The 27,679-nt window shown below is 42.2% G+C and overlaps 1 protein-coding gene across 1 annotated transcript in view; it reads left to right on the forward strand.

Moving 5' to 3' along the window:
- Positions 1-27,679, forward strand: part of LOC115365588 (single-stranded DNA-binding protein 2) — a 62,570-nt gene that overhangs the window by 27,036 nt on the left and 7,855 nt on the right. Inside the window, exons 2-5 of the mRNA XM_030060672.1 lie at positions 69-141; positions 4,036-4,097; positions 4,461-4,545; positions 26,748-26,837. Of these exons, the coding sequence (XP_029916532.1) occupies positions 69-141; positions 4,036-4,097; positions 4,461-4,545; positions 26,748-26,837 (310 nt within the window). The remainder of the gene's footprint in view (positions 1-68; positions 142-4,035; positions 4,098-4,460; positions 4,546-26,747; positions 26,838-27,679) is intronic.

Genomic DNA, 27,679 nt, shown 5'->3' on the forward strand with positions numbered 1-27,679 from the left:
ATTAAAATCTTTCCACGATAGTGACTATAACAGTTTTTCTCCCCCTCTGTTCTTGTCTTTGTCCGCAGGTTAGCTCTGTATGTGTACGAATACCTGCTACATGTAGGAGCACAGAAGTCAGCACAGACCTTCCTCTCAGAGGTAAGTGTGTGAGCGTGTGTGAATACAGCCCATGCATACATGCGTCCACCCTCTGAAGGGGGGGCGGCTGTCTGACCCTCACACAGTGTCCGGCCAGCTCTGCCAGAGTGTAGCAGATAATTGAATTAGCCCGGCCTTACAGTGCTGAGCCGACAGGCCGGTACAGGCAGGAGGCTTTTTAACATCACAGATCCATTTAGCGGGACGGGGCCGGAGAGCCGAGAGTTACGATGCTCAGCCTGGAGCTGACGTCTTCCATTGACATCACTCTCTGATCTGCACAGCAGCTCCATCTCTGTCAATCTCCCTCAATCTCCTTCTTGTCCTCTCTAATTCTTCTTCTTTTCTCTCTTTCTCTCATCTTCCCTCTCTCTCTTTGCTTGATCTCTGTATCTCTCTCTTCACCAGTCTTCTCGTTCCCCCTTCGCACTCTTGTTCTTGCTCTATTTCTGTAGAGGTAGAAAGGTGACGGGGTGAAAATGAGGTCAGCTGATTCTGGTGTTTCACTCTAAATGACTCTAAATTAATGTAGAAGACAGACATAGAGTGGAGCCGGTTGTGGAGAGGGCAGAGGAAGAGGAGAACAAAGAGGAGGGGTGGAAAAAAAGTTACATCATCAGCTGGCACCAATTCACATCACTCTAACCTGCAGGTTCATACACATGCACACACACCTCTCTTTTCTTTCAGTTCTCTCTCTCTCTCTATCTTTCAATCTGCCTGTCTTTTACTCCGACACCCTTTCCTCTCTGGCATCCTCTGCCATATCACTCGCTCTCTCGTCTTCCGCAGATGTGGGAGATGAAAGGGATAGGCGGTGTCGTATTCAAGTGTGGGAACGCATTAGCTAAGAGAGCAACAAGTATAAACACAGCCGCTTGTATACAATACACACACGCGCGCGCGCACACACACACATGCACACATGCTCACATGCACTGACAAACTGACGGGGTAAACATTACACCATAGTGTAGCTCTTGCTGGAGTAGAGGGGTGGAGTAGAACATGGCTTTAAAGGCCTGTTATCCACTGTTTATCATCCACATCTGTTTATATCTCCAGGCCCAGGAAACAAGAGCCCAGGAAAATGAGCCAAACACAAGCTAATGCTGTCACCGAAAGAGTCCAAATACCAAACCATATACAGGTCCAAACCACAGGCTGAATGAAAACCCCAAATTGTCTTCTCAAACACAAACATTAAAATAGGTTCAGGCAAAGGTTCAAATAATGCTAAATAATGGCAATCTTTTATTTCCTACAACTTTCCAAAGGAGAGACTCACGAGTCTCTGTCAAATTAGTCAAATACAGTACAGATACACACACGCACACACACACACACACACACACACACACACACACACACACACACACACACACACACAAGCATTCATGTAAAGTACATATACACACACACACACAAACAGACTGGCCATCTCTCCATAGCTGCTTGGCGGTGTATTGCTGAGGACCCAAGGGAGTGCAGCATCGAGTGTGAAGTTGTTTCGATGATTTCGATGAGCGGCCCATTCCAAACAGGCATGCTTTGAACGGGTGCTGCCCAGTTTAGGAATAAATGAAGGGAAAAAAATGAGACAGGAATAATGTCTTTGGTCACAAAAGAGCGCAAAATATGTGTAACCAAGCATTTTGAAACACAATAATGCACACAATGATAATGTTAATATTATATTTCCTGCACTGAACTGTCACATGTTTTTACCACAAACACTAATAATAATTGCAAGACAATAAACTAAAAATATCTGACATGTCTAGAATTAAGAATAAATGGGGGCAGTAATAACAAAATTGGTAATGAAACTGGTTTAAAAAGTCATTTGTTAAAAGAAGATTTAAAATATGTTTGTGATTTGAAACACAGTAAAGCACATAATTTTACTTTTTTTCCACTTTTCGCAAAAGTGCCTCAAAGAGTCATAATCCCTGCAAGGCAATACAAATAACAATAGCCGACTTAAATGGCCAGAATTAAGAATGATGGGAAAAGAAGACAGTAATAAAGAAAAAAATAGATTGTATGCAAAATATGTTCAAAAATGTGATTTGACAGACGATACCAGTCCAGACTCAGATTCAAATCCTAAATGCAGTGAGAACAGCCCCTGCACTGACAGCTGCCTACATGTGGCCGTGTTCATGCTTAACGCTTTTCACTGGTGAAGGTAAACGAATGAACCGCGGTGCAGGTCAAACCACAAGAGGACAGGATATGTGGGTGCAATCAGAGCTGCTTTCTTATACCTTCCCAGAAACAAGAGGAGGCAGTGAAAACTCTCCTGACCTGAACTGAGTGAAGTCATGTTAGGACAGAGCTGGGGCCAATTAGATGAAATGAGTAATGCCAAGCCCATTCTGCGTTTTGCTGTGTGAGTGAGCCATTCTGAAAGAGTAAATCCTTCTTTGTCATACTGTAGGCTATGTTCAATTACTGGCTGTCTAATAGACCTGAACCAAATGTCTTTACTAGAACTTCTAACTCAGACTGAGAGCATGTGGGATAAACAAATCCACGCCGTTCCCGACCAATAAAAACACTTCAAAGCAGGGCATTTGTTCGAAAAGCCATGAGGACGGAAAACAAAACCAGATATTCTGTGGCAGTGTGACACCGGTTACTGTGTTTGGGGGTGTGCAGCTGAGGTCGGGACAGTGTGATTGAGGTGCAGCGATTCAATATTTCCCCATTATTTTGTCTATTCTGGCGGCGCTGTAGGTCACGCAGCAGTAGGCATCTTCTCTCATCCCTCTGCCCGTATGAAAAGAAGAGTGTGAGGGAAATGAAGAGTTAAAAAGATGAGATAGTTTTGCTCCAAAGTCATAAAGGGAATGATGTAACCGTGTTTATAGAGAGCCAGACTAAACAATACCATCAGAGTCTCTGTAGAGGGTCGTCTGACTGCTGCTGCCAGCTGCCGGTCACAACATTAGGTGTGTGTGTGTGTGTGTGTGTGTTTGTGTGGGTTTGTGTACATGTGTACGTTGCTTTTTCATCAAGTCTGCACATCTGTCTGGCTCTGTGTGTGCGCGTGTGTATGTGTATGCATTTGCATTTGTGGGCATGCACCTTCATGTGTGTGTGTGTGTGTGTGTGTGTGTGTGTGTGTGTGTGTGCAAAGCAGTGGACATTGTGCGCATACATAAATCAGGTCTACTGAGCACAGTGGGTGATGTCAGCACTCATGTTAGTCATTGACCTTGGCTGAGGTGTTATTCTGTCTGTGCTAAAGGAAGGAAGGAAGGAAGGAAGAAGGAGAGAAAAGAAAGAAAGAAAGAAAGAAAGAAGGAGATGCAGAAAGAAATGAATGAATTAATGAACATGACAAGAGGGTGAAGAATTAGATAATGTGGAAGAGAAGCAGACTGAAGATTCGATATGTGTGTGTGTGTGTGTGTGTGTGTGTGTGTGTGTGTGTGTGTGTGTGTGTGTGTGTGTGTGTGTGGGCTGTACAAAGGTTTGATTGGCCTCCTCAGGCTGGTACATGTTCCTAAATTCAGACTGTGGCTACCCTACATCTCCTGACTCATTACATACACAAACACACACACACACACACACACGCACACACACACACACACACACACACACACACACACACACACACACACACACACACACACACACACTTCCACATACTTGAAAAAAGGCAGGCTTACTTGCACACACACATACAGCCACACTTATCCACTCACAAATCCATGGCATGAGACTCATAATATAATTACATAATAGTATGTGTGTTAGCATTCCCTTGCACCCTCTCCAACCTTGTAATGCAGGTAATTCAGATGTCAGGCTCCCGTCTGCAGTTAATAAGTATCTAAACCGTCTATTTGTCTCCCTCCCTCCCTCTCTCCCCCTGTCTAGATCCGATGGGAGAAGAACATCACATTAGGAGAACCTCCGGGGTTCCTTCACTCGTGGTGGTGGTGAGTGTTTTTCTCTCAAGTTAACAGCTCCTCACTGTCACATTCGCACCATTTTTCTTCATTGCATCCTCGGCGTTATTAAATAAAATAATCATTCCCAGATTATGCCGCCTCGTATTTTCATTTGTCTTCATCTCATTCGCCGTCCTCTGCAGCGCTTTCCTCAGGTTGCTGTTTTGTGAAATTGTAACGCCGCTCTCGAAGATGCCTATTACAGTGATGATAATAGAATCATAGTTGTTGTCTTCATGCTAGATTTCACCAACTCCAAAACTGACTATTATTTTTGTCCATCAGGCTTTAATGTTTCTTTTTCTGAAGTGTATTTTCTTTCCCCTCTGACTGCCTGTTGGTGTGCTGCAGTGTATTTTGGGACCTGTACTGTGCAGCTCCAGAGAGAAGAGAGACATGTGAACACTCCAGTGAGGCCAAGGCCTTCCATGACTACGTGAGTCAACAACATTTCATATTTTTCCTTACTCCTCCTGGCACCTCAGCACTCTTGGATTGATGTGGGGTTTCAGGCTCAGACAACATTTAGGGATACTGTTTGAAAGCAGTATGGAAGTTTGTTAAAACACCGGCCTGTACATGTTGCTTTTTGCGATACGAAGCCATAGAAAGTTACTCACCCACATCAGCCGCTTCTAAGGTTGCATTTTGAATGCTGAGTATTTCAGTTTCAGTCATCTCCCCATTCACTCCAATATGTTTTGCAAACTGAGGCTCAAAGACAACAACAAAAACAACAACAACACACACACACACACACACAAGTAAAACATGCAGAAGACTGAAACTTAGATTTGTGTTTGTTTCCTAAACTTACTGTACATTAACCTTGAGTTTTATGACACCTTCTTCTTCTTCCTCTTCTTATTCTACCACGTTCTTCTTCAAAATCTTTTGCTGCCTTTGCTGCTATTGCCATGTTCATGTCATATGGCATTTTCCATACGTACCATGTTATGATTTGTAAAAAGCGATCAAGTCGACATCCATTTCAAAATTACAGCTGGGAATTTTTTTCTGAAGGCTCTGATTTACCCGACTGAGAGGTAAATAATACAAACGTCCAAATTTTACTTCTTTAGCTAACTTTAGATACTTATATCATGAATGCTTTTTGTTCAATCACAACCAACCCTTCCTATCATAAAACTGAACATATTTTGTTTAAATTTGAATTAAAGTGTTTACCTTTTGATAAAGACTAGAAAAATTGTAATGTCAGCCTACTTTACTTTCCACTTCACTTAATTTAACGCTTGCAAGTTATACTGATGGGAATGGGACGACCACAGATGCAGAGGTGGAAGTAACTAATTACATTTACTCTTGTTACTGGAATTGAGTTGCTTTTTTGTGTACTTTTACCTTTTTAAGTATTTTATAAGTCAGTAATTTCACTTTTACTTAAGTCCATTTTTGCTTGAGTATTGTACTTCACTACATTTTAAATCACATCCATTACAGAGAACAAATAATAAATGACAGATTGTGGAACCTTTCACAATAAAAGCTCAGTCAGCAAAGAGGAGAAAATCTGTTTCTACTTTGCTGGTTGTACTTTTTGTCATTTCCACATTTCCAGTAAAAGCTGCACAATGAAAAGTCACAGATCAATGATGGAAGTCTGGGCCCTTAAGATTCGACTGGCAAAAAAATGTAGAATAAGTGTGAAAAAAAAGTGGAAAAATGTCAGTGAGCTGCCTGACTATGAGAGGCATGTAGACTCTGCCATCATAATTACCTGCTTATTCCACATTTGTCAGTTGAGTCTACAGGGTCCTCACTTCAGTCAACCATTGTCAATTTTGTGAAACGCCCCTTTAAAAACATGTAGTTTGAACCGTCCTTCTTTTGTAACTGCATGGAAAAGATCCCAACTAACACAGTTACTGTTTTAATAAAGTAACTCAGTAACTTCTACTCTCAGTACATGTTATATGAGCTACTTTTTACTTTTACGTAAGTAGATTTTTACAGTTGTACTTCTACTGAAGTAAAATATCAGAAAAGTAACAGTACTTCTACTTGAGTAGGGATTTGTAGCAATGTTTCCATCAATGCACAGAAGTGACTGATGTGGGTGTGTGAGTGACTTTCTATGGTTTTGCATCATGAAAAGTAAGGTCAGTCAATGTTTTGACAAACTTCCATATTTCTTTGATGAAATGCTGTTGTGGCATTCAAGGTATGCGGCAGAGAGCGGAGCCGAGAAAACACTCTGACACTGTAACACTTGCTGCTGCTACACACTGACTGCTAATGTACAGCAGCTGTGAGATACTGCACACAGGACAGTGTGCGCTATCTACTTACAGCATGAGAGCATGTTGACGCTCAGGAGCTGACTAGGCCGCCAGACAACGACCAGCGAGGTAGAAACATTGTTTATTGCTCTTTTCTGCGGCTGTGGCTAACTTCCCTGCTGTAATTCCCGTACATCAAGGCATCAGTTGATTCAGTCATGCTCCATCCAGTAACCGTAATACTGTAAAGCTTTTCCAAAGCGCCGGTGACTAAGAGAGAGGAAGTGCGCCTCTCCTCAGGGGAAGTTACAAGGCGGAGGAGGGGGGTCCTCTCTCCTGCTTTTTGATGTTGTTGTTTTCCCTCTGTAGCCTGGAGTCTGACTCATCAGATTTGTCTGTACTGTGGTTTATTGAGACGCATTGTTGGAAGTGCACAGGTCAGGGGTTTCTGCCTACCCCAGCAGGATTGTCCTCCCCATCTCTCTCTCTCTCTCTCTCTCTCTTTTCTCTGATTCTATCCCTCTTTCTTTTATGCAGTCCTGAAGACCTGCTGGAGGCCCTCTTTTATCTTCTTGCAGTAGCTGTGTGTGTGTGTGTGTGTGTGTGTGTTTGTGTGTGTGTGTGCATGTGCATGTGCATGTGTGTGTGTTTTTGTATGTCTCTGTGTGTGTGTGTATGTGTATGTGTAGATGATGCTGCTGATGCTGGCAATGATGATCTGGTTGATGAATAGGCACTCGGGGAACGCGGCAGCCATGTGATGATGTCATCCTGACTCCGGGGGAATGGACCTGGAGGGCAGCACGACCTCAGTCCTGAGAGAGAGGGAGTCAGAGAGAGAGACAGAAAGAGAGAGAGAGGGAGAGGGAGAGAGAGAGGGAAAGGGGGGACTGAGAGAGAAGGAGAAGGAGAGGGGGAGAGAGTGAGAGAGGGAGGGAAAGGGGGGAGAGAGAGAGAGAGAGTGAGAGAGAGGGAGAGAGAAAAAGGGAGAGGGGAGTCGAAAAGATGGAGAAACAGTGAGCTGGGTGTGTGATTTTAAACATTAATTGAGTTCTTGAGAGTGAAAATCTGAGCAAAAACAGTCAAAGTGAGAAAGACAGACACTTCTCCCTGCTTTATTCATCACAGAACATCATTAAGCAGCAAAAAAACAAACAAATTTACAGTAATTACTGTCTCAAAATGAAAACAACTATATCTCGCCTCTTATCTTAAACAAATGAATCAATTCAAATATATCTTCATGTAGCAAGCAAAGGCCACCAGCAACGTCCAATTCTTACATTTCCTGCAGGGATGTAATCACAGAATTATAATTAGACCAATTGTAATTAGACCAAGGTCACTTTCAATCAGCTGTTCCAATGCTGTGCAGTTTCTCAGATCCAATCAGAGGTACTACCCACATATATGCTGCTCAATTAAAACAAAATGAGGGGACAACTGTGGTGGACGTCGCTGAAAAAGTAGTGCGCCTTAATTTAATGCTGTCTTTTCTGTTTTTTAAGTCTCCTGACTTTGAGACTGATGGAGATTTTAATCAGACATTTTGATGGTAATTATTTTCAGATAGCTAATTACTGAGCGAGGTCCTAATTAATGCTGGGGAGATGTAGACGCTCAGTCACATCTTTGTGTTCCTTTTCTTTGATAATTGATGGGATTGTGACAAGGCTTTGGTCTTGGTTTGTGCGAATGTCCCAATTTGAGCTCGATTTAGTTGGTGTGTGTCTGAATCTGTTTCAAAGCAACCGTTTCTCTGGCTGTTTACATGAGGGGTGTGATTGTTTGCATTGGATTGAACCGTGGATGTGCAGTCATGTTGACTGTACATCTAGACTTGATTGTCTGGAAATGGATTTCCAGGAAGTTAATACGGTAATCTAGTAAAAGAAAAAAAAGAGGGATAGAAAGAAAAGACTGAGGAATAAAGCGAGGAGAGATCCAGGGTTATTGATTTCCATGCTCAGACGAAGCTTTTCAGGCATCAAAAAGGCCATTTACAGTTCTGTTAAGTGCTTTGTAAATTGTGTTCTCAATGCTAAATGAGCGATTTCCATTTGCAAGGGGCAATGAAGTCATAAAAACCCGCTATTTTTATATTCTTTTGCTTGGCCCGGAAATGGCCTTTTTAGAGGCAAACCTCAGGGATTATTGCTTTTTTGTCTGTTGTGAAGAAGACATCAGTCCATGCAGGTCATTTCAGTTGAAAACAGTGATTGATTGATTGATTGAAAACCAGTAGTGACTGATTCCTCTGTGAATCTGATCTGAGGTCTGTATTGGTTATAGGCAGCCGCAGGGTCTGGCAGACACTATGAGAAGTACACCAACATGAAGTGTGCTTATAATACAAATATTTTGCAATATCCAATGCTCATTCATAACAAAAGGAGAAAAAAAACTATTTGTAATGTCTTGCTTTGAACTGATTCCCACTGGAACAAAGGCCCATTCTTGTGGGAGTGGTTTTCCTCCTGATAGTGAACTTTTATCCCAACTCATTTCTGTGATTTTTAACAAAGCACAGTTTAACAAAACACTGGCAAATTAAAGAGGAGCAAGAAAAGAATCATGTCAGCATGAAATTGCTTGTAAGACCTGTGAAAATAATGTATCTAGCATATTATTAACATTTGTTTTTTTTTCTTCTTTGTATGACATTATGACATTTAGACCCTCTAAATTGTTTTCTGTACTGCAGAATAGTCAATTTAATTTAAATAGTAATGTCTCTGGTTGATTTGTGAAGCGTGTTGGTGCGTGATCCTGCATTTGTGTACTAATTACACAGGCATACCGTATGTGTATGAATATGGAAATCTACTGTATGAACATATGTGCTGCTACACCAGAGCCAAGTTGTCATATATGTTACATATGTAGTCATAAATGAGCCAAACAGATGTAGGCCTACCCCATCTGGACATGGTAATGTATGTGTGGAATATACATGTTAAACATACTGTATATGAAGACAATGGGCAGGACACGTATATTTACACTACATGTTAGACATATATCTTTGTTTATGAAAATATATCAATTTCTACCATGTTTCATATGTATTTAATAGGGCTGTACTTGACTCACAGTTTTCAACAGTCTGCCTTTCGAAAAGATGAATCAACTCGAATTTTAATTTTTAAAATGCTGCAAAAAAAAAACAGCTGACTGGTCGGGATTTTAACTATGAATGTTATAAAGCAGAGATTCACAGCTGCCAAGTGCTCTGTAAAACAAGCCCCAATCCACTCAATTCACTCATCTGCGCAGAACCTACATGCCAGAAAATACATTTGTGACTCACCAAACACATGATTATGGCTACAGAGATTCACATCAGTCAGATGAAAACCTGGGCTGCAGCCGGCTTGTAGAGCACTTTCTCAGTGGCCGGGTTCCGGAAGTAAATTTCCTATTCATTTCTCCCATTGACTTGAAAAATCAGTATTTCAAGAAAGTTATGGCCTGAATGGCACCAGTCCCCTCATGACACTGTTTAAATGAATACCCAACAAAAATATATTTGCAAAACTTCAACAAACATCAAGACTGTGTATGATATTTCAAGAGAGAAAAAATACTCATTCCTAACCCTTGGAAAAAACTGTTAGGCACTCTCAACGCTGCTCCTATCACATCGAGAAAAAAAAATGAGATTTTATTTTTTTGGCCACATTGCCTAGTGCAGGTATCTGTTTGGCTGCTTTCGCCAACATTGGATAGCGGTCCTCATTTTTCTTCCTCACCAGCTCAGTGGGCGGCATCATCTTTTGTTTGGTACTGTAGGTATGTCCTCATTTTTCACATTTGCATGTGATGTGTTTTCATGTTGATTATGGACTGAATGGCTGGCAACAGTGGCCTCAGTACTGTCTTCCGCCATCCTTCAGTTTATTAATTCAATTAATTGCATATATTCCCGTTCTATAATGATATAAATATTTTTTCCATTCCCTATTGCAATATATTCCCAGTGTACTTCCAAGAGAATATGTCTTGTTTTATTGTAATGCACAGTAACTATCTAAAACAACAACAACAACAAAAACTGTGTCTATGGCTGTTGATTCAACTTGTTGACTTTCAGGGGCAGCTCTAGTTAACATGGCTATATTGTGGAAATCTCATATATGTACCCATATTGCAGTTCCATATGGGAGTCTTACAAGCTCGGTAGACCCAAAGGTTAGACAAGCCGAGCTGCACTGCAAGAGCTGGGGAGAGTTAATGAAAAACACACACTTCTCTGTTGAGCGCGGTGCCTAACTCCCATTTGTTGCTCAGTGTTGAACAGTTGCTGTGGTCATGCCGGGCAGCTCCCAGATAAGAGAGTGTGTAACTGAAGCAGGTTGTTTGTGTAAAAGAGCATGTATGCTAAGCCAAGCTTTGGTAAGTAGAGAAAGTAAAAGGAATAAAAAAACAGGACTGCTGAAGTGCTGAAATGTTGTAGGTGCTTGTGAATGGCTTTGTTTGTAATGGCCTGAAACAGCATGGTTACAGCCATCACACATGTAATTATGTGTTGGGGCTTTTAGCTATATGATGCTTTCTTGAGGATATGTGCCTGTGTTGTGGATTCTTACCAAGTTTGAAAAGCTGTCAGAAAAACAACAATAAGTGCCATTCAATCAACCAGAAAGCAGGGAGACAAATATGACGGAACAAAGGTACACATGCAGAATCGACCAGCCATGCAGACTCACAAGGTGACAGGCATAGATGGTCATTAAGGCTGAAAAACGGAGATGTAGATGATGGACAGATATGCAGGCAGGCAATCAGAAAAGTTAAAAAAAAAATAAATAAAAAAGCGGTTGCCAAGCAAATAGCTCTGCCAAAAAAACACCCTTCAAGATTCAGAGAACCTGCCATATACTGGAAAACATCCACCTTGTCAAATTATTTGAGATTTAAACATTTGTTTTTCCTAAAAACAAGAGAAAAATACCAGTGGTGTTTAATAATTTCACGTGCTTCCAATGCAAATCAGCTTCTTTCAAGAATTTTCTTGTTTCAAGTGACATTATCTCCAAAAGGGTGAAACTGTATTAGAAATAAGTGGAATTATCTCACCCCTCGCTTGTTTTAAGGGAAACACAAATGCTAAGATTCAGTGTTTTTAAGGTGCAGTGCAGAGAAGGTGGCAGATGGACAAGCTGGGAAGCAAGCCGACATGAAATGCACAGTAGAAAAGCAGCAGTACACAGACAAGCATTATAGTAAGGAGTGCCTGGTATCATTGTGCAGTATCAGTGTGAGAGATAGCGAGCACAAGGCTGTTAGAGGGGAAGAAGAGATCAAGAGGCAGTGGCAAGAGCAACCCCCTTTGACAAAATGCACCGTCTCACACTGCCAGATCTTACGCACAGACTCACTCACTCAGGCATGGAAATGTATTCACACCGCTCAATTTAACTTTGGCGTGCATATTCACTCTTTACTGTACAGCCACAGGATACACACTGTTATAAATATATGATGACGTACACAGGACTGCATTTTATATCCGCATCTTGATGCATTTACAGTAAATGATGAGTATGCAAATAAACTGGTGCACACATTCTGTCCTCTGACCCAGTGAGTTATTACCAGATATTTTGGTAATTGATCAGTATGCAGATTATTTATTTGTTTGTTTGTTTGTTTAGTCATGTCTTTGAGGACCAGGTGGAGGTTGTTTTCTGTCAAGAGTTACACTCACCGAGGGGAAAGTCATTCATTTACCTTTATTTGTTTCAAGGGAAACAGGAGGGAAAAAGTAGTAAATTTCATCAAGATCCCTGATAGCCAGAAAGCATTCAGAAACAACCATCTGGTTAAAAAGTGGCTCTGGGATACTGTTTTAAAAATGTTGGTGTAACGCTGCTGTGAAAGGTCAGTCTGTTTTGCAGAGGTTTCACTCAGCTGTATTATTGGCTTTAGAGCTGATATATTCCCAGAGTATGTTTTGAATCTAACGGTCAGGATGTCTTGTGGATTGAGCTGCATTTTTCAGCCATTTTCAATTACAGGAATGTCTCCTCTGCCTCTCTGCTACAGTACAAGTCGATCAGCTGGACATCTAAAGCCACGCTGCCAGTCACCACTTCTTTTGCACATTGCATAATTTACCTTTAATGAGGTGTATCCTTTATCTTTGAACTAAGACGTTTTTCTAAATAAAGCCGATAATGATAAAAGTCCATGCAAATGAAATGGCTTAATCGATTTTGCCGATTATAATTGCAGCTCAGTTGTAGAGTGCAGTGTTTCTTACAGAATGACACTGTAAGTCTGGAGTGGGGGCTCTTTCTGATCCCCCTTCCCTTTGTGTGTCTTTGTCGACTTTCTTGATCAGTAGTGTCCTTTGTAAACTCAAAAAAAGATAACTTGGATTTTTTTCACCCACAACTCCATTTTCACAACAGCAGGTGAGCCACATGTGGAGGCACATTGCTGTTAATGACGTATTGAAAGGATCAAAACCAACATGCTATTGAATGACACTTTCTTTGTCCTGGACTCTGTAGCAGAGAGGCATTTAAGGTACCATAAATATACCAAATTTTAATACACAACACTACCATTAGCATTCAGACAGTGTGTGTCTGAGCCTCGGTGCTGAAAGTGCTGGTTACATATTGATGGTGACCACGAAGGGGAATGCGTGGGTGAGTTGAAACTGTGGTGCTGGAAATTAAACTGTGTTTACCTTAATCGGAAAGTCTGAATGAGTCAGATTATACTCTGTTAATATACCTGGTTGGGATGCCCAAGTAAAATGTGTGTGTGGGAAAACACTGGACTGTGGTGAAACTGAGGTTGAGCTTAAGAAACATGCGCTGTATACATGTGCGTTACACCAGACAGACTGAAAAACACACTCACACACGACATACTTAAACACAATGACCAGCAGAGCGACTCTGGATGCCTTTTGGGCTCTGTGATTTTTTTGTTTATTGATAAAAACTTCACAGAAGACAACACAATTTCCATCTGTTACTCCAGTAATCTTTTAGAGTTTATCGCTATTTATGAATATGAACAGAGTCGGAAGCCATTGCACCAAAATAATTGTTCTTTGATGGTATCAAAAGAAACTGTCTGTAGTCGCTCTCTTCTGCTGTTGTCTTCTCATGAAAGGTATCCACATCCCCAAAGATCACCCCATATAAACAACCACAACCTATTAACATCCACACAGAACTCCCTAGAAAGTTGCAGTACAAAATGTTGCAATATGTTTTAAAATTGTTTATTGAATGCAGATTGTTTTCGCTTGTGGCATTTTGGATTCCCAATTAAAGTAAACTAAATGCTTATTAGAGATGAGACTCAGTGTGTCCTGGGACATGGGAGCATGCTGAAATGCAAATGAGGAAGGTGATATTTTGCAACATTTCTCCAAAATAACTGGGAGTATGACTACCTAATATGCCTAACCTAATATGCTGCTCCACAAATTATAAAAGAAACAATATTCAACTAAAGGGACTGTTTTGTTTGTGGCATCTGAGGACCATATGACAGTGAGTGCATTGTGGTAAGGAAAAAAATAAAACGATAATAATTAAAAAACAAGGACAATAGCATACATAAATGGAGATTAAACAAAACAAGGGGAACATTCCAAAGTGATTACATAAAACAACACATTAAATGTGGGCAAATAGAGAAACTTTACACTGGTTTGGTAATGTCACTGTGCTGAAATTTTTTCTGGTCTCAAACTGTAGGAGCTAAACGAGAGTTTAATTTAAACTGCATTTTGCAACAGTAGTTTAATTTGTTTGTTTTTTTCAAATACATAGAGCAACATAACTTTTGAGTCAGTTTTACTAACTCAAAAGTGTGTGTGTTTTTTTGTGTGTGTTTTTTCCCCATTTTTCTGTCCTACCTTTCATAGACAAATACATAAAAAACTAATTGTCTTTTTAAAAGCACTTGACTGGAGTTCTGTGCCAGAAGAATAAAGTATTGCATAATTATTTCCTAAATTGCTTCCAGGGCCTTTAAACTGCATCATTAACTAATGGCCAGTTTTCTACAGCACACTGTATATCCAGTGTGACTGAGACTGTATATTTTTGGAATTTGGCTGCTTGCCCTCCCCTCCACTTATCATTATGAGACTTTCCTAAAACATGCAGCACCTGTTTGGATGCAGTGTGATGTAATGACTGTAAGGCCTGTCAGGGCTTCTGATTTATAGTGCATGTCACTGTCAGCTGCTCTTACCACTGACTTGTTTAACAAAGTCCCATCTCTGCAGGAATTCACATGTCTGCACTCTGTAACATATGGACTGAGTTGCAGAGCCAAGAGATTACTTCCTCTACGATAAGGGCAGCAGCTTCTTGACCATGAAATTGGTCCACTCAAGGAATTGACACCCTCCGTCTCAGATTTCCAGATTTTTATACTTAATGACAGGGGGGATGGGTAAAGGTTTGCCATTTTGTATTTCTAGATTTTTCATTAAATTCAGTCCTATTAAAAAATGTCTTTATTAGAAGTCCTTGAGATTGTAGTTACCTCTGAAGAAAAACACTGAAGACTAAGGGCCTTACAGAGCACAAAGCTTATAATATATGCTATGTCAAACTTTGTTGTAACTTCCACTTTACAGTGCATTCTCATCAAATTCTTCACATATTGAAATAAATTTCTACCTGTCAAATGTCAGGCTTCCTTACATGCTTTGTGTGCCGAGAGGAAGGCATTGTTAGTAACTTTCGAGATACTGTTTTAAAACTCTGTGAATCCTGCAAAGTCCACAGCTGACCCTGGAAGACACTGATCAGGAAACCTCAAAAGTGCATCTTGTGGTGGAGGTGATCGGCAAATATTACATGAATGTGATCAGAGTGCTTGCTTAGCTAAAAAATGAGGATGGATGCTTGATTCCATGCCAGGAAATGTACTTCTCACCAGTGCAGAACCACCAGATTGTTTTGTGTGTGTGTGTGTGTGTGTGTGTGTGTGTGTGTGTGTGTGTGTGTGTGTGTGTGTGTGTGTGTGTGTGTGTGTGTAAAAGAGACAGAGAGAGAGACAGAGAGGGAGAGAGAGAATATAGAAACAGAGACTCTGCTGGCTCCAAGCATTGTGGGTAACAAGCTGATTCCACCCAGTTGAGAACCAATGGGGGTTGGGGAGACCCCCAGTCTGTTTCCAGGGAAACAGAGCCCTTTCTCCATACTCCTCTCTCTTTCTCTCTCTCTCTCTCCCTCTCTCCCTCTCTCTCTCCTCTCTCTCTCTCTCTCTCTCTCTCCTCTCTCTCTCTCATTCTCTCTCCCTCTCTCTCTCTCTTTCTCTCTCTCTCTCCCTCTCTCTCTCCTCTCTCTCTCATTCTCTCTCCCTCTCTCTCTCCCTCTCTCTCTCCTCTCTCTCTCCCTCTCTCTCTCTCTCTCTCTCTCTCTCTCTCTCTCTCTCTCTCTCTCTATCTCACTCCTGTGTTTCTTAGCGATGCTGAGGAGGAGGGAGGAGATGTGGAGGTGACTCACTGTAACATCATTGCCATGGCAATGAAGAGCGAGCCGAGTGAAGGGGGAGTGAAGGGAGGAAAGGGAACAGGAACTTCCATAGATTGAGCAGAACAGACATGCTTGTCATGACTTAAACAGTTGAAGATAAGAGATTTCAGTATTTAACACATATTTCTGTGCTGAAAAAACATTGCACTCATCAGCTCTCTTTCTTTCCTTTCCCCTTGCCTGCCTTTCCATCTCACTCTCTCTCATTCTTCACAGCTTCTTCCTCTTTCGTCTTTTTGTTGGCTGTTTTGCTCTCCTTCATTCTTTCTGCTTATCTCTCTTTGTTCTTTCTCTGTCTTCTTTCTCTTATCCTCTTCCTCCTATTTTTTTCTGGCCTGTTGCGCTTATGCTTCTGGTAAAGCATCTCTGAGGAGCGTGTCTTCCGCTGGCATGTTCAGCTGAGTCATGTCACATGCGTGTTTGGACATGCCGAGGAGGCGTGTTCATGTCATGTTGACATATGCGCGCCCAGCTGCTCCGCAGTGGCCAGGGGTAAAGACGAGGGCATGAGAGTGGAGGGGAAAAGTTCACTTAGGGTAGAGGAGGACAGGAAGACAAAGGAATGAGAGCAAGATCCAACAGAGGAAGGAAAAAATCTAGTTGGACTGAAGTTATTATTATTATTGTTGATTTTAAGGATCAAACCAGTCGGGAGCAGGTTTTCTCTGTCTCCCCTGGTCTCAGTGGGGCTGCTCATAAGCCCCTTTCACACATGCAGCTTCACCTAAGAAATCTGCTGGAAGTTTCCCATTTTGGGGCCACATGCAAACAGCTGCCAGAGTTGATATTCTGGAAAAACTGATCTGTCAATTTCCCCTCTCAAGGCTCAGTGAAATTTCCAGGAATCTTCCTTTGTGAGACTTGTTTGAACAAACGCTGCAAGATTCAGTGCAATGGAAGTATGTGAAAGGTTACAGGAGTCTTACATACTGCAGTGTGGATACCTGACCCGAAACTTAGAAATTTTATTCTGGTTTGGGTCAGGTTCGGTCACGTTGGTGTTATTTTAGTTAAAAATTATGGACCTACTGTCTGCTCTGTGCAACTTCCTGTATAGTGCTGGAGTTTACATGACAACACTGAAGGCAACACGTAGGCTATTTAAGGCAGCAAATGTAACCTGTTGATGGAGGACAAGCAAAATTTCAGGCTTGGATTCGGACACAAGAAAAGAATGCCTGTCTCAGGTCGGGTTTGGACAAAAATGTGCAGTCCAATCCACACTTTATTATGTACTACACTTTCATTTTTAGCAGCAAACCAGTCATAAGAGACTGGGAATGTGTATCACTCTGCACCTTAAAGGATGATATGTGGGCAGTGAGAAAGTTGAAAGTTTGGAAACAGACTTGGGACAAGGAGTTAAGGACACAATTATTAATATTCACATTAATAACTGTAAGAAAACTTGGCACCTGGAAACAGGAACTATTCATCAGCTATTTTTTAAACAATTGATATTTTTCTTTGTGTACCTTGAATGCAAAATGAATCTATCCAGAACTGTACTGACATTTGTGAACACGTTGTACACAGATTTTTTTATGGATAATAGTTACTAGAACAGGGGGGACCACTAATGCTGCCGGAAAGGTTAACACGGCGGTCTGATGGGTTTTTCTGTGTGAAAGGGGCTACGGAGAATGATCCAGGGATTGAGCCCAGAGAGTCATGGCACGGCTGCAGAGTGAGAGCAGAGGGAGGGCAGAGTGAGAAAGCTGAAAGGATCAGCCTGGCACGTTATCTCTTTGACCCCAACTAACCGCAGTGGTTGTTTTGCTGTTGTAGACACCCATATCCTTATCTTGTGCTGTCTCTTGTGTCTGGCCTTCCAGGACTAGAGGGGCTGCAAGACGAGACACCAAAAGTGACTTCTCACTCGCTCCGCCCACAGCTTGGGGTTGGGGAGTGGTGTCAACATTTGTGCTAATTTCCGAGCTCCAGTCGGGTCTCCTACTGTACCTCTGCAGCTGCAACACGATATATTGTGAAAGAACTGGATCAGATCGATGGTATATATAGATCACAGGGTTCTAGCTGGATCAATATTCTGTAAGTCTTTCTATTGATCTGTCAGATATACAAAACCATCCAGCGACCCGTGACAGAATCTCCCCTTCATCTTGAGATGTGGCTTTTAAATCTGCCTCGATCTGCACGTTGGTGTCTCTCCTCTCCTCTGTGTTCGGTCCATCTCCCTTATCTCCTCCAGTGCCGTTGAACCAAGCGAGATAGTGGTAGGAGGAGTGTGGCTCCCCAGCTCCAAGTGACTATCACTTACAGCTCTGTAAATCTGTGTGTGTATGTGTGTGTGTGTGTGTGTGTGTATCTGACGCTGCATCGGCCCTCAGCTCCACCTCACACATTATACAGTTTCTCCCAGCCCAGACATGTTTATGAGGGTCAATAATGACGTCTGTGATAAAGGAAAAAGCGGCCAGTGGTCCCAGTCGTCATTGCCCCTGTGCAGTTGATATTACCTTACCTGTAATCACCCAGTGAGCCCAGGTAAATGAGTATTGTACTGTCATTATGGCTGCGATATGAGGGTAATCAGCCACAGTGATACACCAGAGAGCATCTGGGGGCTTGTGGGAATTCTGCCGCACAGGATAATGTGCCGTTGAAGGTGAGGAAGAGTGAAAAGATGGAGAGAGAGATGAAGAGGGTGTTTGTTTAGAGTCAAAGAGATTTATTGTGCAGGTGGAAACAGGTGACCTCTGCATACCCAGTCAATTTTAGCCCCCCCGCCCGTCTTCCTTCTTCTGTTAAATCACTCTGATGTTAACTTACAGCAACAGAGCAAGCCGTTCTGTGGATGTACTCAGCTAATAGATATTTATTCTTGGCTGCCTGGACTCCGCCGGATATTTTTGCCAAACAGCAGAGATCTGGGAGGAAGTGCGTGTAGGAGGGGAAACTGTTCCATCACGAAATATTTGTGCTCCCCCACTCACTGCTGCTCACTTTTACTGGTGTGTAGCATGAATATATGGCATATTTTCTGCAGTAAGGGGAACGGTGAATGCCACAGGGCGATTTTAAGCCTATCTGCCTTGAAATTGAAAAGTGAGTTTGACTGAGGATTGGACAGTGGAGCGTGCTGAACTGTCTTGGTCGCCACGGGAGACTGTGAATAATACATGGTTAAAAGCAGAGCACTCTCTCTCTCTCTCTCTCTCTCTCTCTCTCTCTCTCTCTCTCTCTCTCTCTGTCTCCCTTTTCTCGTGTTACTCAAGTCTGACAGTTTTCTCTTAGTCATTATCTCATTTATGGCTGCATAGACATGGTTACATTTTTTTAGAGGAGCAATTACAGGCAGAGTGCAAAGTTGGAGTTATATTCAATAGATTTAGCAGCATAATCACTCTCTTACTCTCTCATTCTTGCATGTGCATGTGTGTTTTTGCTTGTCACTGCATGTTTGGCGTGTGTCTGAACGTGTGCATGTTTGTGTGTCTGTATGTGTGTGTGTGTGTGTGTGTGTGTGTGTGTGTGTGGGTTTCACGCAGAGCAGGAGCATCTCTTCTTTCCATTCCCCCCTCCCGCTCACTGTTCAGGAAGTGGACTAATGGCATTTGAGTGGATGGAGGGAGCGGGGACGAGGGAGAGAGCGAGGAGGGACGGACTTCCTTCCTGTGTGGTGTGTCATTTGTATATCCTGTTGTAACGGGGGCGGCCTTGAGACTTGGTGGCAAAAGCCCTTCCACAGCCCACCACTGCCCCCACGCAAAGGCTTATGAGAGATACAGTATGTGACTTTATATCGCTGTACTTTTCTCTCTCTCCCTCCACTCTCGCTGCTCCTGTTTCTCTCAGTGTTTAAATCCCAGTAGGAAATATGCGCAGTCACGTCCTCACCCATTGTTGTCCAATCAGTAGTGCAGCATAAAATATTTTGACAGCGAAAGTAGTTTAAGTCTAATTACAGTAGCATGATGAAGACCTATAGTTAGGGTGGCATAGAGATGCAAACAAAATGAGACGGAGCTGCTTTGTGTGAGGAAGCCAAGTGTGCTTGTGACAGACAGGAGCTGGAGAGAAGAGACGGCGCCTGATGCACATTGAGCCGGAGAGAGAGAGAGAGACAGACAGATGGAGACAGAGAGACAGAGACAGAGAGAGAGAGAGAGAATAGACACAGACAGCCTTTTGAGATTCCACTCACGCATCTCTGAGTGTCTCTCAGTCTCTGGAGTATTGAATGAAGATGACTCCCCACCTTTGTACACACACATAGACACACACACACAGATACACACACAGGCATACATACATACATACAAGGAGGCCTGCATGATTACATACACAAATTTGTCAGGAACACAGTCATTAAATGTATACCGATGAAAGACTTTTCGAGTTATTTTGTTGCGTGTTACCGAGCCCTTAGTCTGGTGGGGTTTGTGTCAGTTCAATGAGGTTCAGTAAAGAGTACAGTAAGTCTGTTTGGGTTGTAGTGAAGTGTCATGTAGTGCCATTGCACAAGATTCAATTACCTACAATTTACTCAACACTCGGCATGTTTTGAACCCTCTTTCAGACCAAAATGGTGGAATTTTCTGGACAGTCGTTACTTCAGACTGCCAAGTCTTTCACTTTCTTTTTTTTCCTGGAAAGCCCCTATTCACACACACCAATTAAATTAATAGATTTGTGTTACATCAGATTGCTCCCTCTCATATGAGCAGCTCTGTAACATCACCTTATTGTTTAATGAGAAAATATGGTGAGTGAACTAGATTATTTCTATATGATACTTTTTTCCCTTGTTTTCCAGTATTTTAACATGCAGTTGACCCACAGGATGGGCCATTGTTTTTACAGTGACTAGTTGCAAGAGAGCAAAACCAACATCATGACCTTTAACCGGCTGAACACACTGATACCATTTTTGGAGAACATTACTGAAATCATTTAAAAAAGGTCAAAGTCATTAAAACTTTTCTTTGTGACTAGAAGAACTAAAACAAACCATATGACAATTCACTATTGGCGTGCTTATTAATGTGATGACGTCAAGCACAATGTGCTGAATGTGCAAGGCATGGGTTTCTGTGAAACATATGTAGACGGGCATGTTTCCAGGAAAACGCTTTGCCAGGGCCTTATGGAAGACTGCTGTGCTGTACCATAGATCTGTATTCCAGGATTTTGAGTCATGAACCTATTGAGACTAAAAGAAATTCCTGTAAAAACCCAGAATTTCAGTTAGATCTGAAACGGATAACAGGCTGTTTTGATCTAGTCAAGTTTTTATTGTTTTTTTTAGATTAGCAAAATGGAATATTCACACTGAGGCAATTTGTTGTTTGACACAAAAAATACAATTAACACAATTAATAATCAGCACACAGGAGACCCAGTCAGTTCTCATTACAAGCGTTATTCCACAGTTCTCCTCTGAAACACAGAATACTTGATAAGATAAAGCACCTTTGTTGTATAGTATCAGTAAAGTGCTCTGGATAGAGAGATTGTACATATGGTCCGAGCCAGTGCCACGGTCTGTTTAGCTCTGCGATGGCTGAAGGAATAAATGAGGTCACACCACTCTTTGTCTTAGTGCTGAACCTGTGCTCAGACAACATAACCTCCAACTCCTGGTTCAGAGTGTGTGAGGTGTTGGTGATGATCTTGCCCGCCTTCTTTGGTCCAACTGGTAGTAACGCCCTCCTGATGTTGACATATGATCACACTACACCTAGTGACCATCTTTACCAGTCTGTTTTTGTGTGGTGACCTTGCCAAAGCTGCACCACCAGAGGCATCACTGACACAAAAACACCAGCAAGGCTGTTTTTGAACCCAGACATCAGAAACACATTTTTGGACGGGTCTTTCTCAGGCATCGATCTACTCACCACCTGTGATTATGCCTCTTGTGAGGGGCAGTGTAATGTAGGTTCAGTGATATTGCGCCGTAGTGTAGTGTGTGTCTGGTGTGTATATGCCTGGTATAGCTCTCTCCTGGAGGCTGGCAGTTTGAATAATTTACACAACAAATGAGTTTGCCAGGAGGTGCAGGTGTTCCTCTGTGGGCAGGTGGGAGCCTTTCCACTGCCTCAGGTTTCATCACAAACACCTTCCAGTCACAACTCCAATAGCTATGGAGGGATTACGGTACATTGTCACCATTAATACAGTAATAATAATCTGAAATGATTACGATCCACAATATGATCCTGTATTTGTCACAGTAGTGAGTCTTTTTTTTTCTCGTTACCTTATGTCATCCACCTCACTTTCTAGACTTTTTAATAGTTTACTGTCAAATCTCAAACATCCAATTGTGATTGACCAAGATCCTTGCTTTCCTTGTCTCCTGATGCTGTGACACTATTAACTGTCATCTCTCCTTTTCCCCTTCCAACTCTACATTTGTTTTGTGTTATTGCCTGATAATTAAATCTGCACAAAAAGTACAGCTGCATATCACAGTACTGCATCAATTCTTAGCCCCCTGGTACCAATATGTCGTTCAAACACTTCATTTCCACGTGACGTTATGACCTCCACGTTTTAGTACACCATGTTTAGTAAGTGCAATATGCAAATTGTGGCTTAATTAATTGGGAATGGGTATTTTAAATTTGTCGCCCAATATGTCATATAATATCTTGTTTAATTTATTTGGCAACCATGCATGAAGTTGTATGCATTTTCAATGTATTGCAGTCTATCATGATACAAATTGTTTTGTGAACCACATATTGCATTGTGAGGTCCTTGCCAGGGGTCAGTGATGACAATGATGAAGATGATGACGACTGGGTGTAGGAAATAAGCCACATGAAATCATAAGTGTCTCAGAGTCCTCAGTAAATGCACTGTGTGGAGCAGGAGCGTCATCTGTTCATGGAATATAACCTCACAGCTCCGTCAGGTCCAGGGCAGGAACGTAACGTCAGCAGAACCGCTCGTCTCTGACCGGATACGCCGCACTCGCTGTCAATAATCAACAAATTGCTTACATGACATTACATTGTAGCGGTAAGAACACATTAATACGCAGGCTTACTCACAAATAAAAGTGAGCATTAATGGCACTACAGTGATAAAAAGCACCTGTTGCAAAACCGTAGTAACATCAGCAACAGCAGGTTTACTGATTGAAAAACAAAGTGATAATTTATCATTTATATTTATATTTTATAATACATTTTATTTTATAATAATTATATAATTTATAATAATTTTGAACAAATACATCTTTAGCATTTTTCTTCTCCTCCATTTGCTTCTCTCTCTCACAAGTTCAAGCGCTTCCTGTACAGTCACTGTGATTGGCCGAGATGGTTGAGTGATTTAAATAACTCACAGGATTGGACAAGACCCAGATATGCAATAGTGACAACAAACCACAACACTATAAAAAGTAAGCATTACTGGGCCTGGTCCTGGAGCGATTCTCCTAAATTCTCCTGACCCTGATCAACAGCAGGAGAGATACTGAGCCAGTGTGTTGTGTTAGTGCTGTACAAACACACACACATATATACACACAAACTTATGTACACAACCATCAGCTGAATATCTCATTGTTCCTCCCTCTGAGCGTTGTCTGAAAAGTGTAAACCTTAATGTGTGATAAGTGTAAATGATAGAGTCATTATCAGTGAATTATACTGTGTGCTTTTTATGTTTGAAAAGGTTAAGTGCTGGAATAAGTGGAGCTTGGCTGCATGTCAGTATTAAAACAGAACTGCCTAACAGGAACTCAGTGAATCCTTTCATTGCATTTAATCTGTATAATTTGTTTAAAAAAAAAAAAAAAAAAGAGTATGACAACCAGCAGTCGACATGATTTCCCTGTCCAGCACACTGTTGTCTCTAACATAATGCAACAGCAGTACGGTGATCTGGTCAAATCGCATCAGGTGAAACACGGGCAGCCTGAAAGTCGACAGCATTATCGGCGGCAGTGAGTGACTGCATTCTTTTTAAAATGGTAAACCCTGCACAAGCTCAGCTCTATTATGGACTTGGCACATCAGCATGTTTAATTTCACTGGCAGTTATCTATGAAGAGTAATGCTGTGTTGTTACTAATGGAATGAGCATTAAATGTTTTTGCTAATTATATCACTAGCCACAAGTCAGGAGATAAAGGAAATTGCTATAACCGAGAGATTAGTGGGCAGTTTTTAACTTTTGGCAAAAAAAAAGAAAGAAAGAAAGAAAGCACTCTTCCCAGTTTGTAGAGATAACAGGTCTTATTAGTCTACAAATCTTTAACCTTTATCTTGTAGTTCCACCAACACTTGAAATGACCTGGCGAGCTCATATCGTTATCACGGCCATCATTATCGGCAGATTCGATTGACTTTACAGGTTCTGTTCTTAATGGTTGATTAGGAAATAGCTCTCAGGCTCTTTCATCTACACTTTAATTATATGAGGTAGTTCCACATTTAATCCATGTGGCATCTTTCCATATAGTCCTGACCTGACACTGTTACACCTATTGTAACCATGTTGGACATGTTACCTACAGCCATGTGGAGGTTTCCCACCCTGCATCTGTCATTCTATGACAGGTCTATCCAAAATTCATGCAGGGCGTGGAGCAACAGTTCAGCAGCACTGCAGTAAAGCACACGAGCACATGAGAGTCTGTCTAGAAGTTCATTGTGGTTCATTTCAGTGCAACTCAGGTACGCTGTGCACTGGGCCTCCTGTTGATTAACCCTCGTGAGAGTTACCAAAGCAGATTTTGCACGCCCATCTTGACAGGTGTGTAGGATAAGCACAGTCAGATCAAAAAAGATCCCACACGCTGTCCTCATTTGCAAGAAATTTTACTGAAAGCTAGTTACAATGTTTCAGACCTACAGCCTTCATCAGGTTTCAATAAAATGCAAATGAAAATGTGGACAGTGGGCAGGATCTTTTCATTCTTTTATAACCTTCGACAAGCCCATGACACCTGAACAACATTTTGAGGAAATGTATGCATTTTTGCTTGGAACCAGTGGTATTTTGATCGATGTAGCCTGGGTTATCATTACTTATTCCTTCTGAGAACAGTATTATAGATGTTATCATGCATATTTAACGTTAGCATGGCCATGCATCAAGCCACAAGCCCTGATGAACAAACGAGGAAAAGACTCTCCTGATATTCTGAGAGGTTTTGTGGATCCCGCTCTGCTCGGCTTCACTGTCAGTCCACTCTGATTTGTTGGGGTCATTTAAATCAGTGTGGCTCGTCATAATCAAGACCATCAAAACGAGAGATGCCAGTGTTGTTGTTTTTGTTTCCTGCAGATGGAGGTTGGTGCTAGTATTGGGGTAGATATCCTGGTGTGTTTTTATTTATTTATTATCTTGTTGCTTTATTTGGAAAATGCTGCTTTGTCAGCAGGTCAGGTAGATTTTTTCCCTCCCCCTGTTCTCCTTCTCCCTCACACAAACAAACATACAGTACACTCTGAGGCACTTGTACACACACACACACACACACACACACACACACACACACAGATAATCTCTGCTTTGTCCTCTTTTCTCTCTCTCTCTCTCTCTCTCTCCCCCTCTTTCTCTGTTTGTGTGAAGGCAAACTCAGCAGACCTCCAGGCTGCCAGTGAATGCCAGTAAAAGGCATTCTGGGTAATCCAGGGTGCGAGGAGGAAGAGGGAAGAGACAGAGAGAGGGAGAAAGAAAAACTCAGAAAATCGCAACAACAACAACACACATGTGCATGAACACACACACATACACACACACACACACATGTATACGCACAACACACAAACACTCCAAATCCAGTCTCTCACCACTGAACCATGGAGATACAATATCCATCTGGGTCCATCTGTACGTTCATCTGCTGAGACAAATACAGACTCTGTTTGAGGAGCAGCAGAATATGGAATCAAAAGGCTGTGCTGCATCCTGTGCTCTGTTCCCGAACGGTAGCGATCGGGAGATATGAGGGAGAAATGGGACGGGGGAATAGCGAGGGTGGTGGGGTGGAGCACAGAAGGATACAGGAGTGTCGTCAGTCTGCTTTTATCTCGCCTCTGATTAAACCTTGTTCTAGTCTGACCTAAAAAGTCAGCCGGCGGAAACTTCAGAGACTGTGGGTGAATTTCACTGAAGCTCTTTATACCCAGAGAGAGAGAGAGAGAGAAAGAGAGAGAGAGACAGAGAGAGAGAGAGAGAGAGAGAGAGAGAGAAAGAGAGAGAGAGAGAGAGAGAGAGAGAGAGAGAGAGAGAGAGAGAGAGAGAGAGAGAGAGAGAGAGAGAGATCAGAGGAACAGAACAGAGTGGGCAGATACTGACAAAATACACAGATGCCAGCTTGGTGCTTTCACTCATTATCATATATACAGTCTCTATGTACACACACACACACACACACACACACACGCATGCATCCAGCCACTCACTCCCCATACCCATACTGTGTGTGTGTGTGTGTGTGTGTGTATACTGTATGTCTCATGAGGATGAGGCTGCTACTGTGGGAGGTGACTCCTCGTTAGTTAGTACAATGCCACAGGAAGCAGACTGAGGGGCAGTGCTGAAATGTGCCAGCACCACCCGTCTGGGACAAGCACAACAAAAAACACAAGGTACAAAAATAACCTGTCCCAGGCCAGCATGCCAGAGCACATATCCCAATAAGAAAGAGAGATAGAGACGGGGAAGACCAGGGGTTTGCTGGTTATTTTTTATCACAACTATCCTGGTATTCTTTCATCTCTGGCAAGTTCAGAGGACGTGTTGCACTGTGGACGTTGACTGTACAAAGATTAGGTGTTCATACTGCAGAGACAAGTTTGGGCTGCGAGTTTAACTTTGTTTCTATCTGGCTCTTTCAATTTCTGTGTGTGTGTGTGTGTGTGTGTGTGTTCATCTTGTAGAGTGCAGCAGCAGCTCCCAGCCCTGTCCTTGGGAACCTTCCCCCAGGAGAAGGCATGCCGGTTGGGCCGGTCCCTCCAGGCTTCTTTCAGGTACATATCACACACACACACATGCGCCTGGGTGTGTGCACACACACACGCCTGTGCACAGGTTTGCGCGCACACACACACACACACACACACACACACACACACACATACACACACACACACACACACACACTCATGCACACAGAGAGAAGAGAGAAGTATGTGGCCCACTTAGGCTTATTAGAAAAAAGGAGCACAGGTTAACTTATGGCGCATATTTCACCGGGAGGTTGTGTCACTTAGGTCTTTATTCTATGTCAGTGCAGTGGTTACTTCAGTGTGTGTGCATAAGTGTGAGTGTGTGTTTGAGATCAGAGGCACTAGAGCTAACTGCCTGAGTGGCTTCACATCACACCTTAATACCCCAAAACCTTTGTCATTTCTAAAGGGTTTTCAAAGCCTGCATGTAATATAATGTGTTGCATTTGTGTGTATAATGTGCATTTATGTGTGTGTGTGTGTGTGTGTGTGTGTGAGTGTGAGAGAGAGAGAGAGACAAGGAGAGAAAAGAGACAGAGACAGAGGGAGAATTCCCCGTTCTCCGTCAGAAGGGCTCGGCGAGCTTCAGATTGATTAGCCGTCATTATCAGTCAGACTCAGTAGCTCACGTCTGACACGCAGATCAATAGCCTTCATGGTCATTTCTCAGCTCAGCTTTCAAAAAACTCAAACTTGAGTACAAACAGCCTGTTCCATGTTACCCCCTGACCATCCCCTTTTGAAGATCAATTGTTCTTTGAAGATGATGTCGTGTCAGGGCCTATCAGCGAAAGAAACAGAACAATAACCACTTCCTCATTCACATTCCAGAGAATACCGAGCGTAAACTGGATCAGAGAAAC

Source organism: Myripristis murdjan, chromosome 9 (genome assembly GCF_902150065.1).
Source record: "Myripristis murdjan chromosome 9, fMyrMur1.1, whole genome shotgun sequence".
NCBI classification, from domain to species: Eukaryota; Metazoa; Chordata; class Actinopteri; order Holocentriformes; family Holocentridae; genus Myripristis; species Myripristis murdjan.